General features: G+C 35.4%; 1 protein-coding gene across 7 annotated transcripts in view; it reads left to right on the forward strand.

Moving 5' to 3' along the window:
• Positions 1-1,930: 1,930 nt before the first annotated feature.
• LOC125237419 (nuclear factor 1 B-type) overlaps positions 1,931-13,205 on the forward strand; it is a 93,532-nt gene continuing 82,257 nt past the window's right edge. For all 7 annotated transcript variants that reach the window (XM_048144472.1, XM_048144474.1, XM_048144475.1 and 4 more), the window contains exon 1: positions 1,931-2,042. In XM_048144472.1, the coding sequence (XP_048000429.1) occupies positions 1,965-2,042 (78 nt within the window). In that variant the 5' untranslated portion in view covers positions 1,931-1,964. The remainder of the gene's footprint in view (positions 2,043-13,205) is intronic.

The raw sequence follows: 13,205 nt of genomic DNA on the forward strand, positions 1-13,205 counted from the left end.
GCTGGGAAGTATCGCTTTTTGGGCGCAACAACTCGAAAGGACTGTAAAGGGATTTCATATTATTTTTTAGGCCTAGTCCTGCAAAGTAACTTTTTTTTATAAAATCTTGTCCTTTAGAGCATTTTTTTTTATTTCATTGTATGTTTGAGAAAAGCACTATACATGCCTCGGCGTGAAAACCTCGCCGCACGCTCGCTCGGCCGTATATACCCACTTGGCCGGAAATCCTCATTTTCCCGGCCTCTGATGTAATGTACTAATAAAAAAAAGTTACTTTGCAGGCCTAGGCCTAAAAAATAATATGAAATCCCTTTACAGTCCTCTCGAGTTGTTGCGCCCAAAAAGCGATACTTCCCAGCCCATTTTAAGGAACGTAAAGACAATATTTCATTGCATGTTTGAGAAAACTATTTTTTTCATACTAAACTGAACTGTCATCCCATACGTCAGAATAACACCGCACTCTGACAATAGTTATATACACAGATTTATATATATATTTCTGGCCAGGCTTTACCATGAAACCTCTACAATATAAGTTTTATCTAAAACTAATAGCTACGTTATCCGTTATATCATGTAATTTTTTAACTGGTTCTAACTCAAGTGGCTACCTAAGTACCAGTAAAAAAGTTACTTCTTGCGCTTTAAAAAAATCAATTCCAATTTTAAAATATTAGTATTCAACTCAAAAAGTCCGCCTAAACCATTCGATTCTCACACACACATGCTCACCACACACGCACACATGTACAAGACACACGCGTGCGACATTTATAAACGCGTCAGCTGAAAACCATAATTACACAAATTTGGACTGAATCGCGTAGTGATAAAGTTGAAAACGATTACCGCTTACGCTATAAAATTAGGATATTTCAAAAGTCAAATACAACACTTGAAATAATCAATTTTCAACGAAATTTCAAACTAAAATGCCACAGATAAGGTTAGGATTTGCTTGAGTATTGGATACAGATATGTCATGCCTGTGTTCCGAATTTGAAAGAGCTTTCCGAGCGGAGCCGAACGCGTACCGATCGGGTCCGAGAGGCGCCGAGACGCAGCCACTGCCGCGAATGCATTACGACGTAGTGGCGTAGGGTTGGCGATGCGGAAAAATGAGGGATATTTTTTTTTGCAAATTTTCTTGTATTTTTTTTATTTGTTGTTTTGAACGTTATTGACTTTGGTGGTTGTAATTGAAAGATTAGGCGTCTAATCAGATAAATAAATAATATTGTCTAAGGTAGGTTTATGTTCAATATCTGTTAATATTGTGTCAATTTAACTATAAATGTAGTAACAGTTAAACAAACACGGTCATTTCATTTTTTGTAGTTTAAACGTACCTATGTAACATTATTTACATTAACCGTTATGTAAACATACTAGGTACCTACAGTCGTCTGAATCACTGGCTCCTATTTAATATATTTGCCATCAAAATATATTAGGTGTAAATAAAACCAATACAAAAAGAATGAATGGTTTGACTTGACACAAATAATAAATATTGTTCATTAATTTTTTAAATAATTATAATCTATGGAAGATCAATAAGTTTTAAATATTGAGCTGTAATAAAAGTATCATAGTTATTACTTTTTCTAGATAGGTAGTAGACATTAAGCGACCGCAAAACACTTTATTTAAAAAAAGTGAAAATAAAGAAACAAATTTTCTTTGCCATTATGTCTAAACAATGAAATCATGTTCATGTATCCTGTCCTGAGTATAACAATTAATAATATTGTTCAACAGAACAGTATAGTACCTACTATAAATATAAAGCACAACTAGAATTTCCTATTCAATAACCAAACCAAACATGAAAACAAAACTCAAATGAAAAATCCCGCAACATGTACTCACAGCCCTACTCTCGGGGCGGGGCGTCCCGATCCCGCTCGCCAGTCTGACGCGGCCCGCCGCGGAGGCACCACGCAATGCCTTAGCGTATTATGTTCCTCCCGGACCTACCGCGAGCCTGTATGGTTGACGACGTAGCTACCTACCTCCAGGCGCCCTCCTCGGGACAGGTGGCTACATTTTAACAACAACATATGTAATTAACAATCATATTAACAGATGTTGTGGCTAAATGTCGCTTACGCGCCGCCGCCGGGGTATTTTTGCCAGTGGATTTTGAATTTGAGTGTTACAGTGATGGTAAACAGATCGATGGTCGCAGGAATTGCACGTGAAACTGTTTTCCGTTAGATCTGGACTTCGGAAACGTAAATATCGCATTACTAACAACGTGGTTCGATCTAAAATTATTTAACAAATCTTTCAATAAAATACCTATAATAAAAACAAATACCTACCTACTCGTAACAAAAATACTTTAAAAAATCTACAAAAAAAAACATGAAAAAAATTAAATGAATATGTTGAGAAAAAATTCAAAAATATCTAAAAAAACACATGTTTGTACAACCCTGCTAAAATTTAGAAGGAATAATCTAATTTGCAAGAGAATTCCATTTTCAAATATTCAAATGTTGATAAACTACAAAACTATTCTAAAAGCGGCCAGTTACATTTCAGCCGAACGGCGAACGCTGGCTGAAAATAAAACTGAAACTGTTAAAACATTCCTCCGCAAAAAAAGAAAAAGAATCAGTGTATTGTCAACTCAAAAACACGTGCTTTTAAAATGAATGACGGATATTTTACAATTACATTATCAAAACAACTTACTCTAGTCCAACTCTAGTCTATACTAAACTATATATATATATAATTTTAAAGAAATAAATATATATAATAATAAATAAAAGGTTAGATTTGTAGGATGGCTTGGTGGATGGTAAATCGATATGGTGTGGAGATGTAGGCAAACTGCAGGCGAAATACGGCATAGAGTAGCATAACGCCCATTCATGTCTGCTGCGGGTACGACCACGTGATTCCATTTTTGAATTTCGTTTTCTTTTTCTAAGGTCAGAAGTACGAGTATCTAGTCTATGGTTTAGAATGAGTGAATTATGTTTAAAATGGTTCATTGGACTGTGGATGGGTGCTTTGCCAAAACTGCCAGGTTTTCAAGGTTTGAAGAGATCCGCAGAGTAAATTATTAGTTTTTGGGAAAATATTGAAATACTTTTCTGAATTTATGCAGTTTAATGGAGAATTAAGAATATAGTTGATGTGATCTTTACATTTACACAAAACACCATTAAATGGAAGAGTTACAAAAATATTATGATATACAGAAAACGTGATTAAATTTGATATAAACGCCTATCAATTAAAATATTTTATAAATCGCTTTCAAAATATAATCAATTTCGAAGTAGGAATGTAGAGGAGGATGTTAACCTACTACATAATTAATTGAACAGTTTTTTAAAACGTGGATGAAAGAAATTCCAAGAACACAGAATAATATTTACGGTTTTGGTTTTAAAAACATTATGCTGTAAGTATACGTAAATAAAATATTTATTTACTTACTTAAATAAATAATCAATGAATTCCAAAAAGCTAAATCATGATCCGCAAAATTATCAATAAGTAGAAAGAAAACAATTAAAAACACATATAATTATGATCTGAATATTGTACCTAAAACAAGGTGATTGTAATGACAATTGACTTATTTTAGTTACTGTTTTAACGTAAAATAATAAAATCAATCGAAAATTATTAAAGCTATTATTAAAGCTTGCTCAAACACCATCTTGCGTTCTTAATAATTTTAAATGAAATTGCCTACATGTATTCTTGTATTTAATAAATGAAATAGATATTTGACAAATTATTAAAAAAAAACCTTCAGACTTATAGAATTATAAAATATTGAATGCGGACTAGCTTAACACCCAGACCACAACTAGTACGTAAATAGCATCTGAAATCATAAGTATACACCCTGTTTTTATTGAATTCCGTTAACTTTAGGAAAAGGTTCTTTAGATCAATTAATTTTTCGAAGAAACTAGCGTCTTAACTATTACGGTTATCGAGTTATTAAAAAAATAAAGATAATTAATGAACACGTGTGTTTACAGCCTTTACCAATTCCTAATGTTATTTGTTTTGACATTCGTCGTCAATCACATGACACTAATTTCAATGTTATTCTTAAAGGTCTCTCACACTAATAAATTGATTTATTATGGATGAAAATGATGAAAAATTAAAAAAAAAAATTTCATACAGGGTAGTTCCTGATAAATGAACCTAGCTACGTGTCGAATTTAACGGAAAACAAAAAAACACGGTGTAGTCAAAAACCCACCCCAATTCATTATTAAACAAAATTATATGAAAGATAATTCTACTGGAAATTACAGAGATATAGACAACAACTCGTCTCAATTAATATTAAACTAAATAATACCAAAGATAAATGCACTTTATGCAATTAATCGGCCACATTGCATTCTGAACAAAATTACCTAAAGTGCACGAAAACACCTTTAGCAAGTCTAAACAGAAACCCAAACTTCCTAGTACCAACCTTACTAACCCGTTCAACGTTCAAAATCCAAAAGACTTACCTAATAAGCCTTTGCAGCAGTTACCCAAAATGCAAAGGAAATGGGCAAAGCCTAAGTTCAAAATTCGGCTTTAGGCGTTTGTAGATAAAGTTGAGGATGAAAAGTGCATATTACAGGACTCAGCTGCAGAGTCAGCAGTCCGATTGTGGAAATGGAGACGGTTTAAGTGGGGATTAGCGGACCTTATCCTTGGAGATACGGGGATTTGTTAAGTTGGTATAAAGATTACTGGTTCCGTACAAACAAACAAACAATAATTTATTTGCAACAAAGGGTATGGTTTACAGATCTTACAGAAGTAAACAGTCGTTGGGTTCACCTTTTTTAGCCGTGTACAAACAGCATGCAAATATGTGAAGGTGTCTTAGGCCGATAGTCCACTATCATTCATATGTTTAATGTTTATCATAGATCTGTATGCCTCCCTTTTTCTCCTACGTGAAGAAAAAGGACGGCATGTAGCCCATGATCATATTTCTATGATAAACACATGATAGTGGACTATCGGTCTTAAGATAATAATTACAATTACAAAGTTTATGACTAATATCATAAATTAAATATAACAAGATCATACCATCCCATACATTAAAATGCGACCGCCTAAGACCGCGCTTACACTCCACCACACATAGATGACGCCACAAAAAAAATGTCTTGTAGCTTTCGATTATACTTGTAGATGGCGTTAAGTGTCACTTTTGACATATATTTACGGCTCGGAATTGACACTTAATGCCAATCTACAAATAATCGGTGGCAACAAGGCATTTTTTGTGGCGCCATCTATGTGTGTTGGAGTGTAAGCGCGTTCGTAGGCGGTCGCATTTTAATGTATGGGATGGTATGATCTTGTTATATTTAATTTATGCTAATATGGACAACTTAACATTATATTTTAATGAGACATTATAGTAGTAAAATAACATGATAAATAATACAAGATCCCGTGCCCCGTGTGCTGACGGGTTGAGAGTTTCACCACCCCCTTTCTTCCCATGGGTGTCGTAGAAGTCGACTGTGGGATATGGGTTAAATTGTGGCGTAGGCGAGAGGCTGGCAACCTGTCACTGCAATGTCACAATTTTTATTTCTTTCAACCCCTTTTTGCCAAGAGTGGCACTGAAACTTAGTAGTTCATGTACTCTGCCTACCCCTTCATGAGATACAGGCGTGATTATATGTATGTATGTATAATAAAAGAGCATCATCATCATCATCCTTGTGCTGTCCCGGCATTTGCGACGGCTCATGGGAGCCTGGGGTTCGCTGTAACAATAATGAATGAGAATTTAAAAAATAAATTTAATTAACAAGAATTAAAAACAGTAAAACGATTTGTGGATACGAGACATGTAAGCTTTTAATTACTGGCAAGAAGGACAGCATTGTAACTTAAATAAACAAATAAATATTGGGGGACACCTTACACAGATCAACCTAGCCCCAAACTAAGCAAAGCTTGTACTATGGGTGTTAAGCGACGATAGACTCACTTATATAGATAAATACATACTTATATACATAGAAAACATCCAGCCGGCGTATCATGCTACCAATTTTATCACTTGTCCACGTGGATAAGACATCTGTCACTCTCACACTGACATACTTGCTAAAGCGTGACGGATGCTTTATCCACGTGGATAAGTGATAAAATTGGCAGCATGATACGCCGGCATGACTCAGGAACAAACATCTGTGCTCATCACACAAATAAATGCCCTTACCGGGATTCGAACCCGCGGCTTAGCACCTAAAAATTAACCTAAATGGACAATATTTTAAAGCAACGACAACTTTTAATCAATTGGTAAGATAAAAAATCATCTATGTATATAACGAAGCATTATGGCGGCATTTATTCCCCCCCCCCATGAATCATTTTATCGGCATATTATTAAATTCAATGAATACTTAAGTAGTAGGCTGAAAATCTAATTCATAAAACTTATTAAAGAGTGCTGGGCAGCTGCGCAGAAGCCCCAATTTTTTTTTTAATACGCCTGACAGTTCTGGCTGGCCAGTATCCTACCATGTCCTATAGGTGTTGGTGATATACTGCAAAAGATAAAGAAAAATGAAAAAGAACACAGTGTTTTTCAGTCATTAATTCGCTAAAATAGTTGAATCACATTTCATTTAGTTTCAGTCTTGTTCGTTCGTTCAGGAATGACTCACAATAAAAACGGTGATGTTGCTCACTTTTTTTTTTAAATTGACCGATTCAATCTCACGAATATCAATAAGTTAAGCATCGACCTCAAAAAACATGGCTCGTACCTTTCAGCAGTATCAGCATTACCTTTGCTCTACAAAATGCTAAAACAAAAATAAAAAAAACAACATCTAGTCTATTCTAAAGAACAAAACCGGTACATCTGAGCCTAGTGCGGCATTCAGAAGTTAAATATTTGACCTTGATCTGATATTTTATATTCCGTTTTCAAAATTTCTATTAATTATTTGAGACAATAATCAAATCTATTTCAGTTACTTCATATTTTTGACATTAATTTAGTCAGTTTACTCAGGGAATAAAAATTGTCTAGCTTTGGGATGAAAGTCTGAAAAAATAGATACATTTGATTCTGCATAAAGATGCAGTAACGCACCACGTGCGTCATTTTTCAATATTTTTTTATAACTTATCATACAGTAAAGTTAAATGTATAATTTAAATGATTTATGTTATTTGAGTAAATAAATATACTACTTACATTTATAGATGTTAAACTTTCGTGAGACATAATATATTCAAATATTTAATGAATCTACGGTTGTACTCACGTTATTATATCGCTACTGCTGCGACATGTTTACACTTAAATTTCTTGCAAATTGATCAACATTGAATCAAAATAAGGGTTTAAAGCACGTGAATAACTCCTGGCACAGGTCGGCTCGAGTCGAGGCGGAACGACTGAACGAACGAATGCTGACTGAAGAAACTGAACGAATTTGTTACGGAGTCGTCTGAACATCTCAAACTCTTCCTATTTGTCTTTAGTTGTGTTATGTTGGTAATGGTTTGATACACAAAATTGTTATTAAATTATATTTGTTGCCAGATTTCGGTGCGAATCAAAATATAAAGTACTTACAGATGTAGTGCGAAAAGGTTTTCCTTCGTACTTTTCCGGAAACGTTCGTATTTATCGTGCTAGTTCAGCTGTCAATGTCGTATGTTTCCGTAACAATACGAAGGCAAATATTTTCGCACTATTATTATTCAATTTAAGAGCGGGGCTCTTGTCGGTGCAGCTTGATGAAGCTGTCTCCACTTTGGTCGATCCGAAGCCAGTCTTTTAGTATCCTGGTACGACACGGCCCTTACATGTTCCTTTACTTGGCTCATATAACTCTGTCTTGGCCTTCCCCTTCCTCTCCTTCCATTTAATTTCCCTTCTATTATGTTTGTGATGAAATGGTCGATCTTTCCTCTCCTATTTTTAATAACATTCAATAAGGTCCTCTTTTCCTTTACTCTATTTAGGACTGCTTCATTGGTTACTTTTTTTTTATAAACTGGCCAGTGACTGACCTTAGTCGCACCTGATGGAAAGTGACGACAAGGCCGACTTTTTGCACTACATCTGTATAAATTTAAGTTACATTATTTATTCTAAATACGTATACGTGTAATGTTTTTAAGTATATTCTGCCATACCAAAGGAGTAGGAAAACACCTGAGCACTTAAGACTAAAGAATCAATTTTTAAGTAAAAAAATGGGACCAATCTGTATATCTATACGTTCAATTAAAAAGAGTAACAAACATAAAAAAATACAGACGAATTGAGAACCCCCTTCCTTGAGATTTGGGGTGGCAGTTAAAAATAAAAAAGAATAACATATTACAGAACAGCAGAAAATGAATATAAACATATTTTATAGTTCAAAAGTAGCTAAAATAAATAAATAAAATGTTTTCATAAAACTTTACATTTATTTCCAATTAATTAGAGATGTGTTGAGATAAAATAACTTGTTTAATCGTTTACGGAATAAATTAATGTACTGGAACGAAAGGATTTCCTGTAGTGCTAAATGTTACGAAATAGATAGAATGATCAAAAAGAACCTAAACGAAACCAAAGAACGACGAACCTAAAGATAATCTTGTTAATGATATTAATCTATTTTTATTTCTTTACAAGTCACGTAGTTTTTTTTAATCTGAACAGTGTAGTAACGGGTATTTATTTATAATAAATACGTATATGGCAATTTGTTTTGATTTAGTAGTTGTTGTCTGAAGACAAAATAACCCTAAAATGTATCTTAAACCTACAGCATTACTAAAATATTAATTAAAATGAAATCAACAAGAAATTAATAATATAATTAAGTAATATAAACAAGAAAAACTGCGAAAATAGTTAAAAATATTTAGAAGAATCAAGAGAACTTGTATAAACAACAAAAATGAAGATATAAAGAAAAAAAACAAGCAATAATACAAATAAAAATGACACTACAACACTCAATATTAAACTACTAAAATGAAAAACAAATGAAAATCGGAAACAGCTAGATCACTAGACGAATTCAAAATAAGAACGAATGGAAAAGAAAAAAAAAACAAGAATGCCCGGCGGCAGTTGCCGCGTCGCATCGATGTCTTACAATATACTCGATGTTACCTCATGTTTCTTCTCTCTCACTCTTTCTTGCCACTCTTGGTGTTGAATGTTTTTCACTAACTGTTAATGTTGATATTCTAACCCCTATTCTATGTTAATGTCTGTCATAAGCTGTCTGATTTGAAAGAAATGTCAAATCAGATTGTCTATAAGTCAAATGCATACACTCAAATACCTAATGTACAATATTATAATGTTGTCTATTTATGCACTGTATAAATTTTACAATTTTACATGAGCATATGCATTTCGACTTGTTATATGAATCAATATCTATTTTGTCTATGGTACTATTGCGCGTAGAAGATTAAAAAAACTGACGCAAGAGTTCTGTCACACGCTACGTTGAGTGCCTGTCAAATTACCGCTCACATTTCTTCAAAGAACAGTTAATTATATCTTTATAATAGCACACAAATAAATACAATATATTTTATATAGGTTATGTTTTTATGGTTGCGCCATATTTGAGGTTATCCCGTTTATGCTCGTATCAATTCGGCTGATTCTATTTTTAAAAGCCACTTTAACTGAACCGAATTCGGAAGTCGATAACCGTAGCATAAAATCTCAGAACTAGATTGAATTTTTACTATCGATATAAAGACGCGTTCAGTTTAATACTGTATATTGATTCACATAACATTTTTTGTTTATAATTATCTTAATGTTAGTTATTAAATTTGTAAGTGCATGATTCCCGAATGCACTACCCCAGGAATGTGTTGCACGTTTTTATTTTTTAATACTTTTTTTTAACAGAAGGCAAAGGCTCCATTTGCGGGATTGGATTGATTTGATTTGCGGCTGCAAGGCGAACGTCCGTTGGTTCCAAATTTAAAAATTTCAAATTCGGACGTCGACTTTTCGAAATTGGAACATCGATATTTAAAATTCGAATGGCGATAGCGTTTTGTTTTTGCTAAAAGAGGATTGCGAGATCAGAAGTAGGGACAGAGGGAAATATTTTTCGTGCGCAGATATAAATAATAATTTTGTCGTCTCGTTCACTTGACTTTCCTGATCTTTTATTTATTACGTCGCCAGCGGCATTCTTATCAATTTGTGATCTTCATTTCACGGAGAAACTGCTGCAAGGTATGTACAAATATTTTATTAGATTTAAGAAATGTATAATTTAAATTAAATAGGTATCTACTGCTTGTATGAGAGGGATTTTTAGAATTATGTAAGTACAACTCTTTAAAAAAAAATGTAAATTGAAGTACTAGCGGAAAATTCTTTTAAATTTTTTTTAAACGGTTTTTTCCCCATACTGAAGTGGTTTATCTTACAGGTTTTCATAACTTATATTTTTCCTAAAGTGGAGATAAGAAAAAAAAATAGTGGAGAAAAATAGTGTATTTTACCCAGTCAGTACAATTTACCACAACAAAATGTTTCACTATTCCCACCAACTTTCCGCACAAGTGTCAAAACGTATGTAAACGCCGAACAACCCTGATCCGATGATCCCCGCTCTCCCCAAGCCCGGGCTTACGAGTTGGGGAAGTTGGGGAAAGTTGTAGCGTTCGACACTTAAGATAAAACTTGGTTGGGTTGCGTAAGGTTGTAAGCGACGGAGTTTGTTAGGGAGTGGAGTTTTGCGTATTAAGTTGCACATGTATGACGTGTTAGATGTTAATATGGGAACTCTTGGAGAAACTATAAGCAGATTTGGATGCTTTAAAACGCGTAATTTTGTGCTACTTACAGTGATATGCTGACTAGTTCGATTGAGGTAAAAATAGAATGTACGGGAAGCTAAAAAACTCTCAATAGTCAATAGTGGCGGCTGGTGAAAATTTCTGCTAGAAACCTAAGGTAGGTTAACAGTACCTAAGTACTTTACTAGTAATACATTTTAGGCAAGCCGGTGGGAATCGGCTTGTATGAACCAGCCACTGCTGATAGTCAATGTGAATTAGTGTTTGCATCAGGGCATTGAAAACCCTTAAGACATTGAGTATATTTGAGAAAATTTATACCGTCGTGGGCTTAGTGGCCAATTTATTTCATTTGACGGGAACGCAATTGGTACTTCAGGCCCCGTAGCCAAATGGCATTTCTCCGACGCCAAACGAAAGCGATACGCCGCTGGCTCTGTCGCGCCAATACGCAAGCGCGATAGAGATAGATATCTACTAGCGCTTCGTTTCGTGAGCGTTTCGTGAGCGTTTGTGCCATTCGGCTAGCCACCCTGTTCCTGTTTTGCGGATTTTATTTGTAACAGCATTACCTAAGCCTACATATGCGCATTGTAATATGCCTACTTGAAAAATAAATATTTCATTTTCATTTTCATTTTTCATTTTACAGATCAGCTATCTATGCCTTCTATGTCTTGTCCAGAAAAAATAGGTTCTACCTTTTTATAACCAGAGTGCTTAAGAGACAGATATGCCGACTATTTTGATTTTAAGTTTCGCGTCTCGCGATTTCTGACCTCCAGCATTTTTACATAGATGGATGTCCGATCTATTGGCGTGTCGTGCTGTCCGGTCTGGCCCAGTTGGTCACTGGGCCAGACAATTTCTGTGCTCATCAAACAAATAATTTTACCGGGATTCGAACTCAGGACCATTTGCTTAGCAGGCGGGGTCACTATCCACTCCCCTCGTGATACCTATCCGATAGCTGTCCCAATGTATCTAATTTATTCATCCTCCTTGCGTTATCCCGGCAGTTGCCACGACTCATGGGGGCTTGGGGTCCGCTTTAACAACTAATCCCAAGATTAGGTGTAGGCACTAGTTTTACGAAAGCGACTGCCATCGGACCTTCCAACCCGAAGGGCAACTAGGCCTTATTGGAATTAGTCCGGATTCCTCACGATGTTATCCTTCACCGAAAAGCGACTGGCAAATATCAAATAACATTTCGCACATAAGTTTCGAAAAACTCATTTTCGAACCCCCGACCTCCGGATCGTAAGTCGCACGCTCTTACCGCTAGGCCACCAGCGCTGTTAGGCCTCCCAATCGGACGGCAAGTGTCACTATCGGACATCGATCTAAATAGGTAACTAATTTATTATAATGAGTGTATTTTTGCAGATGACCAATGACCAATGTGTGGTCATTTGGTCATATACCACTAGTAGCAAATGTTCAAATGCTCTACTATTCCTCTTGGGACCCGTTACAGGCGTGAGTAGTCTTGGAAATGGAAAATTGTTACTGTCAATGTAGCCCATTTCTCAGAACTAATAAAGATTATGATTATAGTTCCCATTCGATCGAAATTCGTAAAATAAGTGCATTTTTGGGATTACATGGTCATTTGGTATCCCGATGTCAAGGCCGCAGATGACCTGGCACCGCCTCAACGCAGTTTGGCACGAGGGCCTAACGTTTATTTGTCACATTTAAACTTGCCGTTTTACTTTTTACGGTAACTATTCTGGTTAACTAGTAGCGAGATGAGGGTTTACAGCGTTGGTTGTTTGTGTTTTAGGGAGAAGTTGCAGTTTTTAGCCACGGATCCGAGCCGCCGATGAGAATTATCCAGGGATTTTTCAGAATAATAATCATTTATTTACTCGTGATAAACTGTAACATAGTATACAAATTTGTATTCTCTGCAGCTGGGTCAATCCGCGCCTAGAGTAACATGAGTCACGATTATATGGCATGTTACATTTATTCACGACGCAAGTTCAAGTGGTAATCTATCTCTAAATAAGTGTTACTTTCCCAATATATGCACTCCTTTTTGCTGCGTACTTAACACGGCAAAGGTCTATTGTAAGGTCCGACCGAGATTCTCGGCCGCGAATAAATTGTATGAAGTCTCGGCCGAAAATAACACGGCAACTATCGGCCGAGACTTCATACAATTTATTCGGGCCGAATCTCGGTCGGACATTGTCCTTCGTCGGCAATGGGTGCACTGTGTATTTAAAACAGCAAAAGGGAATGTACAAGTTTCTAATGGGGTGGCAACGCGCATGTGACACTGTTTGAGTTGCAGGCGTCCATAGGTTACGGTGACCGTTTTACATCAGACGGGCCGTATCCTTGTTTACCACCGACGTAGTATAAAAAAA

Source organism: Leguminivora glycinivorella, chromosome 21, assembly GCF_023078275.1.
Source record: "Leguminivora glycinivorella isolate SPB_JAAS2020 chromosome 21, LegGlyc_1.1, whole genome shotgun sequence".
Lineage (NCBI taxonomy): Eukaryota > Metazoa > Arthropoda > Insecta > Lepidoptera > Tortricidae > Leguminivora > Leguminivora glycinivorella.